Source organism: Limulus polyphemus, unplaced genomic scaffold, assembly GCF_000517525.1.
Source record: "Limulus polyphemus unplaced genomic scaffold, Limulus_polyphemus-2.1.2 Scaffold146, whole genome shotgun sequence".
Taxonomy (NCBI): domain Eukaryota; kingdom Metazoa; phylum Arthropoda; class Merostomata; order Xiphosura; family Limulidae; genus Limulus; species Limulus polyphemus.
Window position 1 is genome coordinate 776,000 of NW_013665756.1, and position 24,188 is coordinate 800,187.

The 24,188-nt window shown below is 31.2% G+C and overlaps 2 protein-coding genes across 6 annotated transcripts in view; one reads left to right on the forward strand and one right to left on the reverse strand.

The window, feature by feature from the left end:
* LOC106475335 (MAGUK p55 subfamily member 7-like) overlaps positions 1 to 19,278 on the forward strand; it is a 39,891-nt gene extending 20,613 nt beyond the window's left edge. For 3 of the 5 annotated variants that reach the window (XM_022380641.1, XM_022380632.1, XM_022380637.1), the window contains exons 10-16: positions 1,131 to 1,402; positions 3,513 to 3,643; positions 5,064 to 5,150; positions 8,076 to 8,156; positions 12,684 to 12,886; positions 13,788 to 13,928; positions 16,360 to 19,278. In XM_022380641.1, coding sequence (XP_022236349.1) covers positions 1,131 to 1,402; positions 3,513 to 3,643; positions 5,064 to 5,150; positions 8,076 to 8,156; positions 12,684 to 12,886; positions 13,788 to 13,928; positions 16,360 to 16,542 — 1,098 coding nt within the window. In that variant the 3' untranslated portion in view covers positions 16,543 to 19,278. The remainder of the gene's footprint in view (positions 1 to 1,130; positions 1,403 to 3,512; positions 3,644 to 5,063; positions 5,151 to 8,075; positions 8,157 to 12,683; positions 12,887 to 13,787; positions 13,929 to 16,359) is intronic. The other 2 variants (XM_022380651.1, XM_022380648.1) reach the window with 2 other exon arrangements.
* Positions 19,279 to 21,564: 2,286 nt separating this feature from the next.
* The window catches only part of LOC106475394 (probable Bax inhibitor 1), a 37,492-nt gene continuing 34,868 nt past the window's right edge, over positions 21,565 to 24,188 (reverse strand). The window contains exon 8 of the mRNA XM_013936079.2: positions 21,565 to 22,083. Coding sequence (XP_013791533.1) covers positions 22,054 to 22,083 — 30 coding nt within the window. The 3' untranslated portion in view covers positions 21,565 to 22,053. The remainder of the gene's footprint in view (positions 22,084 to 24,188) is intronic.

The following is a 24,188-nucleotide window of genomic DNA, read 5'->3' on the forward strand; positions in this document are numbered from 1 at the left end:
TCTTTGATGGCTCCATTTTGTAGGTGCATTGTTAGGTGTCTTGACAGGGTTGTGGTAGTCATTCCGATGTAGGAGGCGTTTGCCAGGAGCTCGCAGTCTCTTTTATTACACTTGTACTCGTAAATGACGTTCACTTGCTGTAGATCTGTTGTAAAATACACTATTGTCTGTGTTGGAGCTATGTATGACCTTTAGTTGGAAATTAGAGAGCACAGGGTCATATTTATTTATTTATCCATCCATCATTACAATGTATGAAAGAAACTGGAAAGAATTCATATCTCTTCCAAGATATCAATTGGATTCTGTTATATTTTTGTGTAATATTTTTTTATTAATTCATTTATTTATCATAAATAAGCTTAAGGAGTTTTTGAAACAATTTCTTGTAGCTGAAAGTATTTAAAAATCAAAACTTTTTGGGAACAAAAAAGAATCACAAAAAGGTGTTAATATTGCATCAATTCTGCATAAAAATATGGTTTGTTTTTCAAAATGTAAACAATATTTTTCTGTGTGTGAACACTTAACTTCCTCTCCACTCTTAAGTTACAGTTTTCTCAAAAAATAGTGATTTTGTGGTAATATTTTTTAAAGAAACAGAGGCTTAGATAAATTGGTTAAAAGTTAGAAAATACTAACCCGCATGTTGTGAATATGGTCATCCTGACCAACTCGTGTGTGTGCATGCATACATGTAGATATGATGACGAGGAACCCACTTTGAGACTACTAATGGTTGGAGACGGTTTGAATGGGTAATGAAGAAAAACTTTAATACAAGTCTAACATAACAGCAAATGTGCAACGTTTCAACAAGGTTTTGCTGTTACGTTAAACTTATATTAAAGTTTTCTTCATTATCCATTCAAGCCATCTCCAACCATTATTATACATGTAGATAGTTGTACATCTCAATAAAAGTTTATTCCTGGGAAATATCCATTATACAATATTCCTTTCATCATCTGCTTATGAAGCTTCATGTTGTTGCTGTTTTTATTTCATATTTTTCATAGTGGGTAGAACTTTCAATGCAGTAAGACATAAGTTTAGTACAATACTGTTTATTATATATGTATATTTAAAACTATCAAATTAGATCTTTCCATGGTATTATTTTTGAAAAGCAGCAAACACAGGATGGTACCATCACTTTTAAGCTGGTGCCAGGAGAAGATTTTTTCCATGCAAGAGAAAGTCGGGTGCGAGTGCGGGCTCACTTCACCTATGACCCTTCTCTTGATCCCCAGGCTCCATGCAAAGAGGCAGGTCTTCCATTTAGTAAAGGTGATATTTTACATATAGTCAATCAGGATGATCCCAATTGGTGGCAGGCCAGGAGGGAGGGTGAGAGAAACTCTAGAGCTGGACTTATACCTAGTCGACAATTACAAGAAAGGTAATATTAGCTCCATTTGATTTGTCTCGAAAGTTCTTTAGCTGAGAAACAATGAGCTTGATGCACAATGAATAATAAATATCAATTTTTTTTATCATAAATCTATTTGTCTGGAGCTACGTCTGTGATATATTAATGAAGTTCTTAAGTTTATTAAGTTGGCACAAACATAAATCAATAAAAGTAAGCTTAACATTTTAATAGAACTTGTGCTGCTGATGTCATCACAAACATTAGTCAATAAAAGTAAGCTTAACATTTTAATAGAACTTGTGCTGCTGATGTCGACACAAACATAAGTCAGTAAAAGTAAGCTTAACATTTTAAAGAACTTGTGCTACTGATGTCCTGTTAATTTTTTTCTTCAGGATGTATTTCTTTCTTTTTCATTACTGTCATGTAAATAAATTATTTAGAGATGGGTGTTTGATGGAATTTGACAATTGGTTGTCAGACTCATTAAACATTTACATTCAACAAATCAGTTATTCTCTGTTGAGACTTGGTTAGTTGGAATAAGTGAAAATAATATTAATTGGAAAAACCGTTGTCAATTACTTGATAATGTTTGTGAATTGGACACTAATTGATTAGGCTAAACAACCCTGAATTAATCACAAATGATATTTGGAAATAGTAATGGCAATACTTTGGTCAATGAAATATTTTGATTAAACAATAACAATGATAATCAGAAACCTTAATTTTGAGTAGTTGACTATTTTTGTTATATTAATTGATTTAACCCTAATTTTGATTGAATATTTTGTGGAACACTAATTGATGTAATGAATTATATCAATTAATTGAGTTGATTGCAAAGCTCTACTATTATTATTCTTGATTTGTGATTATAGATTACAAGTTTAGCATGTGCATGTAGGGTTAATAATAGTTGTTCTCTGTTATACATGAATAATGCTAATTTGATTGAAATAATTGTCAAAATTTCTGAAATAAAACTTCTATAAAGTTAAAATTAGAAAACAGCTAAAATGGGATAGAAAAAATTCATCATTTAAAAACAAAATGCCACCGTTAACATTACATCATCAGATACTCAGCACAATTGTACACAACACTTAAGTACACCCAGTTGGTTATGACAACCATATAACCTTGAGCTAACATAAGTATAAACCTATTCCTTGTGTTTTATTTATTAAAGGTTTGTATTCCTTTATCAAAATGACTTATTTTATTTTACGTTTATTAATATTAGGTTCTCGACAAATAATTTTAACAGTTTTATTTTCAGTTATGTCAACCATATAACCTTAAGCTAACATAAGTATAAACCTATTCCTTGTGTTTTATTTATTAAAGGTTTGTATTCCTTTATCAAAATGGCTTTTTTATTTTACATTTATTAATATTAGGTTCTCAACAAATAATTTTAACAGTTTTATTTTCAGTTATGTCAACCATTTAACCTTGAGCTAACATAAGTATAAACCTATTCCTTGTGTTTTATTTATTAAAGGTTTGTATTCCTTTATTAAAATGGCTTTTTTTATTTTATGTTCATTAATATTAGGTTCTTGACGAATAATTTTAACAGTTTTATTTTCATTACAACGTTCTGTATCTTTAAAATGTTGGTAGACATGTGACGAGCATCTCCATGTTCTGCTGTTCTAGTATTTAAATTACTACCAATAGAACAGCAGAAGTAATTGATGAAAGAACTGTTTGGGTTGGATACGTGAATTTCAAACCTTGGGAATGGTGATGTGAAATATAGCAGCTGTATTACTATTCTCGTATCTTTTTTTTTCTTTGTTTTAAAATAACATTTCTGTTTTTGTTATCTGGGAAAAATGTTTTAGTGGAGAAAAGTTTTTTGTAACTATGAACTAATATTAGGATACACCCTGAACTATCTTCAGTAAGTCATAAAGACCTGTTTCTCAGAAAATCCAAGAGACATTTGCCAACTTCTAAAGAAGTTGGGTGGGAGACCAGTGCATGACAGTATTTACAGAAATAGTCATTTATAACTTCAGTTTATTTTATTGGTGTTGATGTACATATGCAAGTCACAAGGTTTCTGCTGTAAATTTTGCCACATGTGATTTATCTTGATATAATAACCATGTTTACATTACAGGAGAATAGCTACCATAAGGGATCTTTCCTTGAAAAAAAAAGAGGTGTTGCCAAGGTGTCAGTCACCAGGCTTAAAAGAACAGAAATCAAGAAAAGTGAAAAAAATCATGTACGATGTTTCAGAAAATGATGGTACGTAAGCATGAATTAGAGCAGCTTGTATATTTTCAGAATGTGTGTTAAGATAGATACATTTTAACTGTCAAAACTAGTTTGAGACAGGAAATATATATATATGTGTGCGTGTGTGTGTGTGTGTGTAGAGAAAGGAGGGGAGGTGCACATATTTTATAAGAATGATCTCTATGTGCTTATCCAGTAATCTGCCACTGTATATTCAAATGTGGTTCCACTTAACACCTATATTTTGGTTCATAGTGAATTCCTGACCACTTGTAAGTGAACTGTTACCTTGGGGAAACTTCTGCCTCGAAGTATGTGCTATAGCAAAAAGATGGCTATGTAGCAAACAACTACAAAGTCTGGGGCACACAAGTTTCAAAGGTGACTGTCTTTAACTTAGTAAATAACAACAGTAAGGGAAGATCTGTATATCTACATTAGAATGCCAGACTATTAAAACAGCACACCTATCACGAACAGTTGTTGTCCAGGGAGTCCCTCCACCAAACCATAAAATAATTGCTAACAAATTGTAAAAACTGTGCACTAGATAATTATAATAAAAAAGCACAAACCACAAGTACACAAGCTGCTTCCTAAACTCCTTGGTGAGAGAAAAGACAAATTACAAACAGTGTATGAAAATGCTTTGCACATGAAAGATGAACATTTGTTGCAATGTTGGTTAATTCATGGTACAAATCTGCTACCAATTGTGAGTCAATGTGGACTTTTCTAGAAGGTACAGAGAAAGTAAAGAAAGTTTTTCATTAGGCTTCATGATTGCTGCAGATTTGTCAATTTCTCAGACAGTGGAAAATGTAAGACTTTGCAAAGTCCACAATAAAGCAGAGATGAAAAAGGAGAATGTATTGATACCATTTATACAAGATAAAATTCCTGTACTTTGAGACCATGGTACCAAGAAGATGTAGGCTATGTCGGGTTGAAGCCCACAGATGGAGAATGAAATTAATTTCTATGGATGTATTTCTGAAGTTACCTGACTGCACATCCATGAACATTTGTTTGATTAAATGTTGCCTGTAAAGCTGCTGTCCATGAGTAACAGTACATAATAATGATCATCAAATTGATTATGGTTCAGAAAAGTAGTTTCAAAAGTAGTATGGCACCTCGAATATAGTTCTTATAAAATATAATTAACCCTCCATGTCTAATAAGATAAAACAAAAATATTTGTAAAGCTATATTATCTTGTGAAAGAAGTTTAGTTGAAATGCTGTGTATATTTTATTTACATAGGTAAAAGCAGTTTAGTTGTAGTGCTGTGTATATTATATTTACATACATAAAGAAGTTTATTTGTAGTGCAGTGTATATTTTATTTACATAGGTAAAAGAAGTTTGTTTGTCATGCTGTGTATATTTTGTTGTGTAGAAAAGTTAAATAATCTTTAAATTACAGATTTTGATAGGGAGGAACTAGCAACTTATGAAGAGGTTGCAAAACTATATCCAAGACCTGGACTACACAGGCCAATTATATTAATTGGTAAGTGTAACATTTAGGGTATTACTTATGAAGTTGTTTACCAAACCTACAATTTTAAAACACTAATTTTAAACCCTAAAGTCACAGAATTTGTAACTTTGCATAAATGATTTGAAAAAAGGATTGAAAATCATTCATTTAATACTTACTTTAAAATAGTACAGTTTTATTTTATAAATAGATACGAATCACAATGCTAATTGGTTGATATCTTCAAATAGACAGAATTAGGGTGAGAGCAGCAGCATTTTATAGATGAAATGGGTGTTAATACTGTTGTATAGTTAGAATTCATAGAATAGTGACATGGGTTTGGCTGATGAAGAGTCCATAATTTACCTATAATACCTAGCTACCAGAAGAGAAAGCCTTAAGTTCATAACAGTAACAGCATGGACTCTGTCAGATACTTTGAAATCCTTCTGTTCAAGTCAAGTTAAGACTGTGTTATGATCTAATGACCCTGCAGTGTCATAATTATGTCATATTAGTTGACTCTGTAAACTTGGACTTGGTCAATTTGACTCTCCTTGTAACTAAGAAACTATACATACCCTAACTCTGAATTTATTAAGTGTATCTTTACAAAATGTAGCAGTCTTTGAGTAAACATTACAAGTCTGTTGTATACAGAAAATCAGGTTTTTGGTAAGTATTTAACTAAAGATTTGTCTATAAATTTATGAAGCCTTTACTGAATCGATCCAAGTGTAAGATAATTTTCATGCTAAAAATATAAATACATTTTTTTCATCTTACATTCACATAAATTATAGAACTTTCTAACTAAACCTCAACATTTTTTTCACTGGAACTTCATATTCTATCTGTTATTTTCTCTACTCAACACTTACCGTAGTGAAATCCTCAATGTAGGGTAAAATGAAAAGTTTAAAATCTCTCTCTCTTTTTATATGTATAAATATATATAAAGCACAAAAAAATCTGTGTGTCTGTCTGTTATCTAACTACTACTAGGTTGGTGGGCCAATTTCAACCAAAGTTTGGAGAAAGGGGCATGTTGGTGAGGGGTTTACAGCCCTCTTCACCTCCCATTATTGCCATTATTGAGCATTTATGACCTTTGTAGGTTGACGTTAACTACATTCATAGATGGTGCCATGTCCTACACCAAAAATAACAAATTTTCTGTAACACAATAAATATATATATATATATATATACATATATATATATATATATGTGTGCAGTGTGCACTAGTGCTCTCTACAGAGGAATGCAATGAAAATAAATGGCCACCACTGTCGCAATAATTCATAAACTCAGCTGAAGTTTCTACTCCAAAAGCCACCATAAGGATGATATGAAAAGCCATTTCTTGAGATATATCTACTTCCTACTTGGACCTGTTAACTTTTAACTTTGGCCTGTAAGACACTTCTGTGGCCAATGACTGTCAATTGATTAATCACATGAAACAATATGGAAGATATAAAGAGGCGGGTGTTGAAACTGGGTAACAGAAACCACTACTTTGGCTGTTCCCTCTTCCTACAAACTCACTCTGACCATAACAAAGTGTATACCATGTTTTAAGTATATACATATTGAGTTGTTAAAGCTTACATAAAACTTTTGGTGTAGTAAAAATGAATACTGTAATAATATCTTATGAATACGTGGTGTAAAAATTAGGATTTTTGTGTTATTTATCATAGCATCCATCCACATATCTTGTTTTAGTTCATAACTTGGACAAAGGACAGGTACCTCAGCTTGTTATGAAATAAATCTAGATTACTCTGTTTTTATTTCTAGAACATCTTCATATTGTAATAGACAGTTATACACTATCTATTTTTACAGCCGAAGCTAAGAAACTCTTAAATCTGGGTCATTTTGTTTTATTGCTTTACAACTGCTCTTAGACCCTCTCAGACTACGTTAAAAGCCATTTATCATAACCAGACAGCTCTGTGTAAATATGTGATTGAACAACAATCATGCCATGTGATGTGCTCATGCCAGGATATTGAATATCATGAGAATTTTCTTTTTTATTTAAGCTTTCTTACCTAACCTAATAAGTTTCTAATTTCTACATTTTTAATTACTTTTACAAAAAAAAGAATATATATATATGAAAAACAAGAAATTCAGTATATCTGGAATTCTGTCTGCTCTTTGTGTTTCTTATCTAATAGCAAGTGTAAGAGAGAATTATGTTCTTGAACATTCAACAGTACAATACAGTTAGGTTAGGATTTTGACTGAGGGAAAATTTCATAGCCTTTTCAAACGAAGGATATTTGTTCAGTAAGATTCCTAAAGAAACTATACCACAGACCAATCTGGAGCAACACCCTCAACTGGAAAATGAAGGCTTTGGCTGTCAAACAGATTTATCGTACTCAAACATCCAATGTGATGAAGCTGGGCATATTGCTTGGGGGCATTAGAAATATAGTAAAGTTCTGAAGGCTCATAAGCCAAGAGTTCAGAAGTTGTTTTTATGGGAAAGATTGCTGAAAACAAAGTTTCAAGTCTTCTGATGCAGATCCATTGTGAATCTTTGTTCATTTATTTTTCTTAACATGGCCTTAAATGCTGTTGTTTACGTACAGTCTATGGAAAGTTTGTCAGCTGTGTTGTGGAAACATTTCCACTGAAGCTTGTTACAACAGTGTGTAATTGTGAACGTGAATGATAGAGGAGGAAATAGAAAGTGTGTAATTGTGGTTATTCAAGTGAGCATGACTAACAGAGGAGGAAACAGACAGTGTGTAATTGTGGTTATTCAAGTGAACGTGACTGATAAAGGAGGAAAGAGACAGTGTGTAATTGTGGTTATTCAAGTGAGCATGACTGACAGAGGAAGAAGTAGACATTTATTAATTCTTTCAAAATAAGTTAATGAAAATATTGAATTCCTTCAAATATAACATTCAGTGTTTTTTTCTTTAGGGCCTCCTGGTGTTGGAAGAAATGAACTAAAGAGAAGGTTATTAGCAACAGATCCTGACCACTATAAAACCACTGTACCTCGTATGTATTTATAGCAATAAGCACAGACTCTACTCTGTATGTATAGTAATAAGCACAGACTCTACATTGTATGTATTTATAGTAATAAGCATTGACTCTACCCTGTATGTACTTATAGGAATAAGCATTGACTCCACATCGTATGTATTTATAGTAATAAGCATTGACTCTACCCTGTATGTACTTATAGGAATAAGCATTGACTCCACATCGTATGTATTTATAGTAATAAGCATTGACTCTACCAGATATATATTTATAGTAATGAGCATTGACTCTATTCTGTATGTTTTTATAGTAATAAGCATTGATTCTACATTGTATGTATTTATAGTTATAAGCATTGACTCTACATTGTACGTATTTATAGTAATGAGCACAGATTCTACATTGTATGTATTTATAGTAATGAGCACAGACTCAACATTATATGTATTTATAGTAATAAGCATTGACTCTACCCATTATGTATTTATAGTAATAAGCATTGACTCTACCCATTATGTATTTATAGTAATAAGCATTGACTCCACCCGGTATGTATTTATAGTAATAAGCATTGATTCTACCCGGTATGTCTTTATAATAATAAGCACAGACTCTACACTGTATGTACTTATAGTTATAAGCATTGACTCTAACCTGTATGTATTTATAGTAAGAAGCATTGACTTTACATTGTATGTATTTATAGTAATGAGCACAGACTCTGCATAGTATGTATATATAGTAATGAGTACAGACTCTACATTGTATGTATATATAGTAATGAGCACAGACTCTCCTGGTATGCATTTGTAGTAATAAGCAGTGACTATAGATTGTATTTATTTATTTATAGTAATAAGCATTGACTCTACATTGTATATATTTATAGTAATAAGCATTGACTCTACCCGCTATGTATTTATAGTAATAAGCATTGACTCTACATTGTATATATTTATAGTAATAAGCATTGACTCTACCCGCTATGTATTTATAGTAATAAGCATTGACTCTACATTTTATGTATTTATTGTAATAAGCATTGACTCTACATTTTATGTATTTATAGTAATGAGCACAGACTCTACATTGTACGTATTTATAGTAATGAGCACACTCTACCCTGTATGTATTTATAGTAATAAGCATTGATTCTACATTGTAAGTGTATATAGTAAAAAGCATTGAATTTACATTGTATGTATTTATAGTAATGAGCACAGATGCTACATTGTATGTGTTTATAGTAAAAATCATTGAATTTACATTGTATGTATTTATAGTAATGAGCACAGATGCTACATTGTAACTATTTATAGTAATGAGCGCAGACTCTACATTGTACACATTAATAGTAATTAGTACAGACTGTACATTGCACATATTTATATTCATGAGCACAGACTCTACATTGTACATATTTTTAGTAATGAGCACAGACTCTACATTGTACATATTTTTTTACTTTACATTGTACGTATTTATAGTAATGAGCACAGATGCTACATTGTATGTATTTATACTAATGAGCACAGACTCTACATTGTACATATTTATAGTCATGAGCACAGACTCTACATAGTACGTATTTATAGTAATGAGCACAGACTACATTGTACATATTTATAGTAATGAGCACAGACTCTACTTTGTACGTATTTATAGTAATGAGCACAGACTCTACACTGTATGTATTTATATTAATGAGCATAGACTCTACCCTGTATTTATTTATAGTAATGAACATAGACTCTATACCCTGTATGTATTTGTAGTAATGAACTCTACCCTGTATGTATTTATATTAATGAGCATAGACTCTACCCCGTATGTATTTATAGTATTGAGCATAGACTCATTTAAATGATCTTTTATTTGAAGACAAGCTGAAATACCCATCAACTGACAGAGAATGTTTGAATTTAATTAAAAAAGTGTAAGTTTAACAAAAATCATATGTTTCAAAGTAATAACTTGAACATAAACTTTTTCTGAAAATTTTAAAGTTATAACAAAGCTTATTCATAAACAGCTTTTACTGTTTGCTTTCCATCTACCAACAAATAAAGATTTAGAGGTGATTCCACCGTTGAATACCTTACATCTCACTGACCATGAGAAAAGCATGGTTGTTTGAGAGACGATCCAGCAACTTTCATACTTTGACCTTGAATCCATTTAGAATATTCAACAATGTCTAAAACATCAACCTGCCAAGCTTCTTTGAGATTGACTTAATAGGCTGGGAGTAATTAACCATTAGGCTTTACAAAATGGAAATGGGGATAAGTTCAATTTTAACCCCTTTGGACATTTTCCATAGTTCATAGTGTTTACATACAAATTTTGGTTGAGTTTTGCCCAATATGCTCAGAGTAGTTAAGGTGCAAACAAACACACACATTTCATCTTTATATATATATATATATAGATTAGGCATTACTTTTATTCTTGTTAGAAACTTGTTCAGATATTGTTTTAAATTTAAAAAAAAATTTTAATCAACCCGAACTGACATCATTTATAAGATGACAGAATAATTTTATGAAATTTATTCATGCAGTCAGTCGCCAGTCGAAAACTGGCCTTTTATACGAATGCTTGATTGAATATTGATATGGCTATATGATCATACAAATTTTTCTGTTAATTATTAAGTGGTATGATCACATAAAAATGATTACAAACTTATTGTAAGAGACATAGATTAAAATTTGTAATTGCGAAGTATGAACGTATATATATGTATATATCTGATTATCTTAGTTTTACAGTAGACATACAACACTAAAATCCTGGGTTTGATTTTGTGTGGTGGAAAAAGAGCACATAGCTCATTACGTAGCTTTTCACTAAAAACAACAACAATATATAACGTACGTTTTTCCACAGCAGTGGTTTACAAGAGATAATGTTGAAAATTGAGCTGTATTACTTAGTCACCAGAATAAATAACTTTGGTTCATAAGACGGAAGTTAATACTCACACAAATTGTTAATCGTTGTTATTGAAAAGCTGTTTAAAAAGTTAAGATGTAAGAAACAAAAGGGGAAACAGAACCTCCATAATATATGCTGTAAAGAGGTTTGAGTAAGAAGTGTAATGTTGTAAAATAGGAATAGCTTATTTTGATACATGGACTTCTCTTCTTTATCATTGTTGTCCTATATGCATATGGATGGCTACTGTTTTTTTTTTATTGTCCCTGAGAGTAGCAGTATGTTCAAAATCTTCAGGGGCACTAACTCCAAAAATTCTGGAAATCTGGATAATCTGGAGAAGGGGGAAGGACTTGTAATTGAGTCGCTGTTAATTTTAGTAATGCAAGAATGGCTTAGAGGAATTATACATAAGATATCTTTTTTTATTTTTAACTTGCATTGATTCAGCTTTTTGACAGAACTGTCTTTAAACTTGAGTATGATTTTGTGACGACAATGATACTTGGTAAATTAAAATGAACTCTACATATGATTTGAAGATGTTCCTGTCAGCTCTACAGCAAAATCGGTGGAAATACTCAGGTCTCAACCAAATTCTTTGGTGCACATCATGTGGAAAACTATTCTTCTATCCTGTTACTACTCTTTTTTTGAGTATTCTTAAGATCATTGTCCAATCAGAACATTACCCTTATCTTTTCCAGTATTCACAGTGTTTCATCTTGCAATCAGCTGAAGTTCCCCACTCTTCTGACTACAAGAAACATCTACACTGGTACTGTCATGTACCTACCTGTCAGTATGTCTTTTGGGAGAAAATGTGACATTTATTGATTTTGAAAAGTTTTGATTCATTCTTAAGCTTACTCAAATTTTATAAAGTATTATCTTAAGCTGGTCCATATGCATTTGGTAACTCAAGCCAAAAATGTAGTTAAGAGATTACTGGAAGTGCCATAAAAAAAGAACCACTATGATTGGCTAATGTAATAAGTTCCTTTAGTTTGGGCAATTTTTGTGGTATGCAGTTAAGATTCTGGGGGAAATATAAACACGATAAAGATGTTTATAAGATTTGGTAGATTTTCACATTTTTAAGAACCTAGTTTGGAGGCTTTTGTCAAGGGACAAATTTGATACAATCCCACTTAATTCTGTACAGTTGGAAGGTATGTGTAGTGTTAACCCTTAACTTCACAATGATCATACTGTGAAAACATTTGGTTAGCATATTTAAAAATCTTGTTGCAAATAAACATTGATTTTTTTCAATATGGTATATAACATAATGCTAAAATGTCAAAACTAATTTGTGGATTGGTCATTAGAATTAGTAAAGATAGGCAAATTGAAAGGTTATTGATAAAGTTAAAATAGTATTTAAGTTTTATTAATTCTATGACTGGAATTTTTGCAATATTGACCAGACCATTCTCATTCTTTGAGCCTTTACCAAAAATATATTATTTTGTGTTGTGCAATCAGACAGTATATAATTTTATGTTGTTAGTCTGTAGAAATTGTCGAGTAGACTTAATAATAATTTTTGTTATACTGACTAAGTATATTATATATATAGCTGTTGAATTATTTCAGACACTAGCAGAACGAGAAAACCATGGGAAGAGGATGGGAAAGATTATTACTTTGTATCAAGGGAGTTTATGGAAGAGGAAATAGGTTTTGGCCATTTCATTGAGCACGGCGAGTACAAAGGCAACCTGTATGGAACTAATGTGGAGACTGTTCGTTCCATAGTAAACGCTGGATATGCTTGTGTAATGAACCCTCATCCACAGGTAAAGATGCAATAGTTTTAATATACATATAACACATATTGTAGATAGACATGTCTAGAATAATCCAGGTTGTCTTGGAAGTTTAGCAGTGAACTATCATATATGAATGAAGTCATTAAAAGAGAGAACAAAAGATTGTTTTTTGCTTTTCTTTATTCAGCCCAAGAAATTAGTTTCCATTAATTTTGTATTACTCTCAGAATTTATTACAAACTTGCGTTAAGTCTGTTTCCATCTGTGGTAAATTCATTTGGATATTTGTTTAATCCTTCCTGTATAAAACATGACATTCATGTACAATTTAATAGTAACCTCAAAACTTTATTTACATATCCATGTGTATGTGAAACAAGACTTGTTTTGATTTAATAACTTCGAAACTTTGTTTATATTAAGAGAATTTCGATGTATATGTGAAACAAGTCATGTTTTGATTTAGTTACTTCAAACTTTGTTTATATTAAGGGGGATTTCTCGTCATGTTTTGATTTTAGTTATAAGTCTGAAAATAACCAATGGTTACAGTTAATGTTTGTTTCTGATGATTGTATTAAGTACTTGATATTTTTGTGTGTACATTTGTTAACGTATTCTTTTTGTCAGTTGTTATTAAATGTGTTTGCTAGCTTCACTAAATACAATCGTGATTTATAGATTAGTTGCTTGTGTGACATTACATCACAATAGAATTAATAATTTTTAACAAATTTTCTTTTACTGGCCTTTCAAAAGTGTCCAGTAAGAACAACATAGCATCATCTTGAGGAAAACATGCGAGGATTGTTGGGCAGGGACAATACAAAGCCTTGGTCAAAATGTTATTTACGTAAGCTTATTCTCAATAGGCATTACATACCATAATAAATAACACTGAATTATTTTTCTATATATTGTTTTATAGGCGTTAAAGTTGTTGAGAACTCCTGAATTGAAACCATTCATTATATTCATCAAGCCCCCCCATTTGGATCAGTTGAAAGAAACAAGAATTAGAGCCAATGCAAGATCTACATTTGATGAAACCTGTTCACATGGATTTACAGTAAGTACAATTTAATTCAACCATTTAGCAGGATATTGAAAACATTTGTTGAAGAAACTCAAACTGTGTAGGTTGTGGCTGTGATGTAGACCTTCAAAGAGACATGATTGATATTGGTTGTTGTGACATAAACCATCAAACATACATGACTGATATTGGTGGTTGTGGTTGTGATATAAACCATCAAACTGACATAAGTGACATTGGTGATTGTGGCTGTGATGTAGACCATCAAACTGACATGAGTGATATTGGTGATTGTGATATAGACCATCAAACTGACATGATTGAAATTGGTGGTTGTGACATAGACCTTCAAACTGACATAATTGATATTGGTGGTTGTGACGTAGACCTTCAAACTGACATGAGTGACTTTGGTGATTGTGGCTGTCATATAGACCATCAAACTGACATGAATGATATTGGTGGTTGTAGCTGTGAAATAGACTATCAAACTGACATGAGTGACATTGGTGGTTGTAGCTGTGATATAGACCATCAAACAGACATGATTGATATTGGTGGTTGTAGCTGTGATATAGACCATCAAACAGACATGAATAATATTGGTAGTTGTGGGTGTGATATAGACCATCAAACTCACATGATTGATATTGGTGGTTGTGGCTGTGACATAGACTATCAAACTGACATGAATGATATTGGTGGTTGTGGCTGTGACATAGACCATCAAATAGACATGAATAATATTGATGGTTGTGGCTGTGATATAGACCATCAAACTGACATGATTGATATTGGTGGTTTACATCACAGTCACAATCACCAACATCACTCACGTCAGTTTGATGGTCTATATCACAACCACAACCACCAATATCAATCATGTCTGTTTGATGGTCTATGTCACAACCACAACCAATATCACTCACGTCAGTTTGATGGTCTATATCACAGTCACAATCACCAATATCACTCATGTCAGTTTGATGGTCTACATGACAGCCACAATCACCAATGTCACTCATGTCAGATTCATGGTCTATATCACAATCACCAATATCAATCATGTCTGTTTGATGGTCTATATCACAACCACAACCACCAATATCAATCATGTCTGTTTGATGGTCTATATGACAGCCAAAATCACCAATGTCACTCATGTCAGATTGATGGTCTATATCACAATCACCAATATCACTCATGTCAGTTTGATGGTCTACATCACAGTCACAACCACAACCACCAATATCAATCATGTCTGTTTGATGGTCTATGTCACAACCACAACCAATATCACTCACATGGTCTACATCACAGATGGTCTATATCACAATCACCAATATCACTCATGTCAGTTTGGTCACTCATGTCAGTTTGGTGATTGTGGCTGTCATATAGACCATCAAACTGACGTGATTGATATTGGTGGTTGTGGGTGTGATATAGACCATCAAATAGACATGATTGATATTGGTGGTTGTGGCTGTGATATAGACCATCAAATAGACATGATTGATATTGGTGGTTGTGGCTGTGATATAGAGTAACCGTGTTACAGTGTGAGACAAAACTGAATATAAAGGACTAGCAGTGTTACAGTTTGAGACAAAACTAAATCTAAATGACTAGCAGTGTTACAGTTTGAGACAAAACTGAATGTAAATGACTGGCAGTGTTACAGTGTAAGACTGACTAACTATCTGACTAAGTGATGGTAGCAGCTTTATGGGTTTGAATTCTCTCTCGTCTATTAATTTCTCTAATAATTTTTGAGTGATTATTCAGTGGCAGTTATACCTGCCTGGGAGCAGTGCCATTGAAGTATTGGTTGATTTATAATAATTCAAGAAAAATATACAACCTAATAGAAAAAATTACTACGCTTTCTTGTGGTACAACTGTTTCAGGAAGCTAATAATAAATAATTGATGAAATTTGAATTGAAGTTTAATTTTATGTAAAAGGTAGTAATTTATCTCACTATTAATAAGATGAACTATCTTTGAGCTAGTATAGAATGCTTGCTACTTAAAGCTGTAAATATACTTACAAAAAAAATCTTAACTCTGTAAAATGGTGGTAATACAGATTTAAAAAAATTATATTAGTCTTTAATTTTTGATGAAGCAAAATATTAAGTTTTTCACAAGTAATATAATAGCTTTAATACCATATTGCCCAAAACCAGTAATCATTTTGAGATAGTTAACATAGTCTTCTTAATAGTAAGACAGTTGTTGCTTTCTTTTTTAAACAAAATTTCACCACTTATTTGTTATTGCACTGAAAGAATAGTTAGTATTTTTTTGTGTCAGATTGCCCATTTGTATTGAAATATAGCCATAAAAGAATGAAATACTCTAAAACCATTACAGTGTCACCTTATGAAAAAAAAAATTGCATAACACTTACAGATGTTTGTGGTTTAAATTTCTTAACTTTTTACTTTTTCTGTGAACAGGATGAAGAATTCCATGAAATTATTTTCAGTGCACACAAGATAGAGTTTTTGTATGGACACATGTGTGATGTTACAATTGTTAATGATGACATTGTTAAAGCCACAGAAGAGCTCATTGCTACAACAAAACGGGTTGAAATGGATCCACAGTGGGTTCCTGCTAGTTGGGTGGCTTCCAGTTAGTAATGGGAAGAGCAATATTTTTTCTACCCACAATTATTATTAATGAACATGGATGAGTGAAGGGGACTTTTCCATGAACATAAAAGTATTTTAATATATCTATAGCTACAAAACTGTGGATTTAATTTTAATTATTAAGAATTAGATTTATTTTGAGCATATTATAATAATTATTGTATCAGTTTCCTTATATTTTTGTACACTCAGACTTCCCCTCATTTCAGACTGAAAGATTTTCAGTTTAATCATGATATGACCAAAAACTGAGGTGAAATTTCTCGTTATTTAACTTCTTTGGTGTGATGTTCGTGTACAAAGGTCAGATAAGTTTTAATGGAAAGAGTAGATGTGTCAACATTATTAGTGTTATTCTGCACACAAGTGAAAACAAATTACAAGTCCTATAAAGAAACAGGTGAGATTTTTAGGAAGAATTTGTTTCCATTTGTATAGTTTGTGCCAATGTGATTACTAAACATAAAGGAACAATATAACCTTACGTTTTCTGAGTGAAGACTTCAGTTGTTAAACCACATACTGACTTTGTTAGAATATGTTAAACTTGAGAAAGTGAATGATATTAGTAACTTGGGTAAACAAACTGTAGCAATGCATCAACAAATAAACATAAAAAAAAGATGGAAACATAAAGAAATGATAATTTATTTGGCCAAAACACTGTGTATTTCTTTTTCTCTCTTGCAATAATTTTAATTAGTAGCTATTTTTCTGAACTTGTTTCAGTTTGTTCATCATATTTTCATGAACTTTTTACCAGTTAATACTTTACATATCAGAGATTCCCTTTGTGTACATACAATTATTCGACAATCAGCAAAGAAAATCACTCAAAGCTATCCCAGGTGTTGAAATTTGATTAAATTTCTTACCTATAATGATTTTTAGAAAATAATGTGAAGTTTTTTTGAGACCTATGAAAATCATTTTAACGGAAGTTGAAAAATTTATTTTCTCTCGTTTTTTGACTTGGTAAGACCACTATTCATAATGCAACAGTAGAGTCTGTCTAAAATCTGACCAATCTTATACATAATTGAGAAATGCATCATTTTTTTTATATAACTTTAAATATGATTACTTTTATAAGGTTATTGATAGTGGTTAAATTCTTGTATTTGTTGAAAGGAAAACATTTTTGATTAGAAAATAACATTTCATTATTTGTTTATATAGTGTTATATTACTAGTAGTTACCACGGCTCTTGGTGTTTTCAAGATCAATACTTAGTCATTCTATAGCTGAGTACACTGTGCTGGAGGTATATCTTATAATGCATTGACTTCTTTATTTGTGATTGTTTGTTTCTGTTTCCTTGACATTATTTAATGCGAACAAGGCGTGCTAATTGGATGTATCATGTTTAAATTGTTAAAAAAATAAACAGCAAATAATTGTCAAATGTAAGCTTTTCTAAAAATTGTATAAACATCTATCTCAACAAGACATTCCTAACAATAGAATAGGGGCATGAAGCTAAGCCTAACAAGTTTGTACTAATACTATATGAATACTTATGTCAGTTAGGTATTCGGACAAACAAAGAAGTTTCGAAAGTAGAAAAGGGCTTTATCTCAATAAGCCTTAGAGTTAAAAAACAAAAAGCTTACTTAGTTTTGAAGAATCAACAGGGCTGTTTGTTTACTTTTCTCTAAACGACACTGCCAAAGCCATCTTTTGCACATGTACTTTTGTTTATTCCTGCTAAGATGATCTCTTCTAGGTTTTTCCCAAGTTTATTCTTGTTATTAAAGCCATGTTTATCAGAATAACATATCTAGTAGTTAAAACCATGTGGACTGACAGTTTATAAAATTTTCTTCTCAATAAACCCGTCTTCAGAACAATTTTTAAACAAGTTGGATTGCTAGACAGTTTTTCTTTTAACACCCAGTCTATGAGTCAGTGAGACATTTTTGATGGGTTGATTCCCAAAAAAAAACTTTCCAATATATCCTTTCTTTCTAGGTTCTGAATAGAGGCTTGAACTTTCTACAATACCTGGAATCTGAATTGCCCACTGGTGTGGCCAAATTTGCACTAGTTTTCAGGCTACAAGGGAGTAGAACCCATAATCCTCTTCTAAAATCCCTCACAAAACATATTACAAAATAAAATATTTAGTTCCTCAGCTCTATAAAGCTATTTTCTCCATGATTTTTGAGAGTTCTGTTGATAGAGATGGCCAGGAAGGCCCAATGAAGCTTACTTGTTGCTGTAAAGTGGCTAAAGTCAGTACTTGCCTGAAGTGTGTGCCAAGACAAAAATTCTACTGTTTTGTATAACAGGAACACAGACTGACCAATCCCATAAATTCTACATCTTGAATACTGAAAAACATGACATCCCTCAAATATGATCTTAGCAGCTTGTAGACTGGGTTCTTTTCTAGTAATGTAAATATTTTTTTTTATCTGACAAATTGGCAAATTAATGGTATTTAATTACTATGTCTGCAAGCATTAAAGATATTGATTTTATATGGTATTTAATTACTATGTCTACAAGCATTAAGGATATTGATTTTATATGGTATTTAATTACTATGTCTTCAAGCATTAAGGATATTGATTTTATATGGTATTTAATTACTATGTCTACAAGCATTAAGGATATTGATTTTATATGGTATTTAATTACTATGTCTTCAAGCATTAAGGATATTGATTTTATATGGTATTTAATTACTATGTCTGCAAGCATTAAAGATATTGATTTTATATAGTATTTAATTACTATATCTACAAGCATTAATGCTTGTAGACATAGTAATTAAATACCATATAAGATCAATATCCTTATAAAATCAATATCCTTCACTATATTTAGTTGAGGTATAGTTTCCATGACACTGTTTTGCATTCCAATAAAAACGAAAATCTGTCAGCATAATTATTTTTATGCCAGAAATACTCCTTGATGCTTATCATTTCTATTACTGACCCATGAATTTTATTGTCTGTATACTTGTGTTTATATGTATAATGTGCCATTTTTACTTCCTAGTGAAATTATTAATTATTCCTATGTAACATGGTATTTGAAGTATTTATAGTTGTTTTTTATTGATAAAAAAAATATATTCAAATAGTCACTCCAAAGTTGCTGTGTTTCTTACAAGAAGTATAGTTATATTAATAAGAGCTAGTAATGAAGCTTGAAGTGTGATTACCCATCATTGCAAAAGAAATGTTACAACTCAAGCATTTCACTCTTTCCTACATTGTCTGGTATACTTACAAAATATAACTTATACTGGGAGTTAATTGGACTTTCATAAGAATAATATTCTTGGTGTTTCTTCCCTAGAAGCTACTTCTATTGTCAGTCAAGCTCCTCCAGATGGTCATGATTACACATTACTGCCCAACACCATCATTTCTCTTGTAACGAGCTTCTTGAAAAAGCATTAAGATCAGTATTAAGTGTGCACCCTTAATTTCTACCTAGGGTATCAGTTAAGTTATTTTAAGCACAATCTTTTCACAGACTCTCCACTTTACTTGAATATCAACTTCCAAAACCACATTTAAACAATGTGAATGCACAAAAATCCATTAGTGTATGAATTGCTGTGAATATAGCTATTTATTTATTTTCAGAATCAAGAGTTCTGTTTTGCAACATAGCTTTTACTGTGCAGATCAGGGTATTATTTTGGATTGATTTGTGAGTGGTGTTAAAGCCTGTTGCTTTCATAAACACTTACTTGTGCAAACTTTTTCTACTTTTATTGAGGTGTTACATACTTTATCATTTTATACAGTAAGTGCTCTATATGTACATTCTTCCTTGGCAAGGACTGTGAATCTAAGTATATGGGTGGGACATGCTACTGTATTATAACACAAATAATTCTTATAGTGTGTGTAATCCTACATGTACCATTACATATTACAAGTTTTTTTTTTCTCTTTTATGACTATAACTTGCATGTGGTCTGTTAATTCAAAGCAAAATCAACAAGTATTAACCACTTCATTGTTATTCTATTTGGCAAGTTGACTTAAAATAAATTTGGCTTTAGCAAAAAAGCCAAAACAAAATTTCTGGCTCATATGAATGTTTCAGTTATAAGGAAACACTGAATTTCTTTATGAAGTTGCTCTAGAAAACTCCCTCTATCTTGCCTGTTGAATAGCAAAGGACTTAAATTTCATCTTAATATATTTGTAACAAGGAGTGGTGAGAGCCTGAATAAAACATTTACTTTTATAAGGTTATGTTACTTATTTAAACTATTCTCGTTTACTACTGCATGAAACAGTGAAGTTATTGTAAGTTAACAAATCTGTGTTAAATTTATCAGATTCTTTGTACTAGAAAGAGTGTAATAAAATGTTTTTGTATTAATATTTTTCCATTATTAAATTTCATATGAACATATTGTCATATCCTTGTTTTTGACTGTTACTGATATAACATTAAAAAAGATCAGAACAGAACAGCATTAATTTAGAAGTAGGGGAGGAATAGTATACATATCCATCCAGTTAAACAAGAAATTTAGCAATCAATGGTTTAAGGTGATACTGGATGTAAAATCTGAACACTATGTTTTTCATCAATCCCTTAAACATTTGCAGGTGAAATAGGACCTGCATTATGGTTTTCTGGTGATAACTGGAGCTTCTACAGTACTATCCTGAGTATGTGTGGGACTACCTGTGTATCCAGTAAACAGGTAGCATCTCCAGCTATCCCATTCTCTAATTTCATCAATGCCATAACATTGAGCCATAATGTTCCAAGCCCAATACAGTAATACACACACTTAAACCCATTGGCTTTTTACACACTTCTCTAGACTATGTATGCACCAACTTGTTTGTGGATCCACAACTTTGTTGGTTAATGAGTCACAAAAAATTATAAACACCAATTACTGATATTAACCCCACTAACTTCACACAGTTTTCTTGGTCAGTTCTTTATACCTATAATTATTGTATTTAAATTAAGATAATGTGTAGCATGTAAGAAAAAATAGTAGGAAAACCAACTTTAAACATAAACTGAATTTTTATTTAATACACCAAAAATTGTTAAATAACCAAACTTGTGTAGCTAAACAATACAGTAATGAAGATTATCAAGTGCTTGTATTTACTTTTTTTAATGACAATTCCTTTTATCTTCTCTTCCAAAAATAAAACCTATACACATTAACTATTTACTGTTGGTTCACAACAGAAATTAAACTTTATTGCAGACATACAATAAAATATTTTATATATTTCAAAATGGTTACTTATTGCAAACCTCCACAATAATATTTATTAACAAAAGCAATGCCAGTTTAACACTGCAAAATAATACAGTTTAAAATACCTTAAGCAAGACGTTAAAATAGTAATATTAAATTCCAGGCAAAATAGAGTAAACAATTCAAATCCACTCATAAACCTGATCTTATCTTAGACAAGAAAATTTTCTTAAACAACAATGCAAAGCATGTGAAGATCTGCTTTAAAGGAAGAGACGGTCTTCTCTTAATCTCTCCTCCTCTTTTTAGACTCCTCCTGATACAAGAAAACAGTCATTAGCAAAATGGCTAAACCACCCAAACATTAGCTTTTTGTTTAGTTTTGGTGAGTGTATATTTTGTGGTTATGTTTTCCTATGATCTTTTAACTCTAAAATCAATAGGGTTCTTCCAATGCCTCAAGGAAAATGACATGTGAATTTGAATTAAAAACTGCTGTATAGAATTCAAGTTGACATGTGGAAAGTAGATTTCTACAGACAGACAACACTAAAACCATAACCTTTTGAGTCAGTGGAAAAGAAAAAAGTTTAAATGTGATACGAACAGTAACTGAAACATGCAACACAAAGTTTGTACAAATCATTCCATTTAGTGATATCCTGTCTGAAACATGTTACCAGATAGTTCATCTGGAAGAATATAATTTGGTACAATCGAAACATTTAAACATGATTTACGCTTGAATGGTATACAATTAATAAAATTGAGTAGCAATTAATAATAGTAATAGGAACTCTTGTTATGAGAAGAATTTATATGAAACAAGTTTAAAGGAGATAAATTCACACACATTTTTTGTAGTTACCTTTACAGTTAGCAAGTAGAGCTGGATACCTAACTTGATTACCTATGAACAATCTTATTTGGTTAAAGAGCCATGAAATAGACAATGAGATGTCTCTTCTCAAATTCTCTCAGAAATTGCCAGTAGTTTTCTCTGACATTTAATACTAAAATCTTTATAACCAATAGAAAGCCAAGGTTTCCATCTATCAAATAATGTATGATATTACATTGTTTTTTTTTGTCAACTTCGCTTTTAATTCAAGCTTGATTCACACAGGAAACACATCAACTAGCTTAAATGATGTTTTAACGGCTCTTGTCGCATAGTTTGAAACCCAGAAAAATTGTGATAGTTATGGGACATTGTCTGCTTTTTGCAATTATTATTCTGTGTTGTTAGATGCATTATTTAATTGAATAAAAAATTATTTAGTGCAGTACTACCATTAGTATAAAAAAGTAAGGTAGAGTGTTATCAACAGTCAATAGCAAACAAGAAAAAAAAGAAGACCCTAGCTAAGTACTTATGTGTATTCTTTATTATACATAACTAAAATGTAAAAATAGGAGACTTTTATGTTAGTTAAGGTTAGATTAGGTGAAATAAATAATAGTAATAAAATTTTTTCATCAGTTATGTAATTCAATAGTGTAAAGTGAGCTGCACATTTGACAAGTGATTTATAACTTATAATGGCACGAACAGGGTTCAAAGGGCAATAAAACAATAAAATTGAATTGTAAATACATGTATACTGTTATGAGTTTAAAGCTATTTAGGATAAACATATGTAATTTCATATTACAATTTGAAGTCATTCTACAAAGGAGAAAAAAGGTGGTTATGAAGTCGGTCAAAGTGACCAATCTTGTAGAAAGTTAGGGTAGAGAAAATAACAGATAATATATATAAAGTTTTATTGAAAATAAAGTTTGAAATTTATTAAGGGGTTTTCAGAGATTACACAAATAAAATTTGAGTTTTTTGAGATGGAGAAAAGTATTTGTAATCTTAACATGGAAGTGGAAATCACTTTTCACTCGGACTAGTATATAGAAATACAATATATTCACCAACAAATCTTTAGTAAAAAACTTCACTAAAAAATTGATTTTTTGTTTACAGAAGACATGTAATGTTTACTAAAAGTCTGCCAAATTTTGTGATGATACACAAAGTGTATTAACTCTTTTCAGCACAGGCTTGGTCCCTGGGACTGACCTTGTAACCATTTTGTGCTTGTTATAGTTTTCATGCTATAACTTTTAAATTAGTTAGCGAATGTTAACAAAATCTGGCAGATTATCAGTAAACATTACAATGCTTTCATACTCAAAATATCAAATTTTTATCAAGTCTTAAGGTTTGTTAAGCTATGTTTTTCTCATGCCTTTTTTCTTTTCGCATGTTGCCTGTCCAGCATGCAAAGTAATTTTCATTTTAAGATTAAAAATGCTTTTATGCATCAGAAAATTTTAAAATTTCACAAACGAAATCTTCATAATGTCCAGATAGTTATCAAACATTTCTTAAGAAAATATTTATATTTTATCTATTTTCAATAATTAATT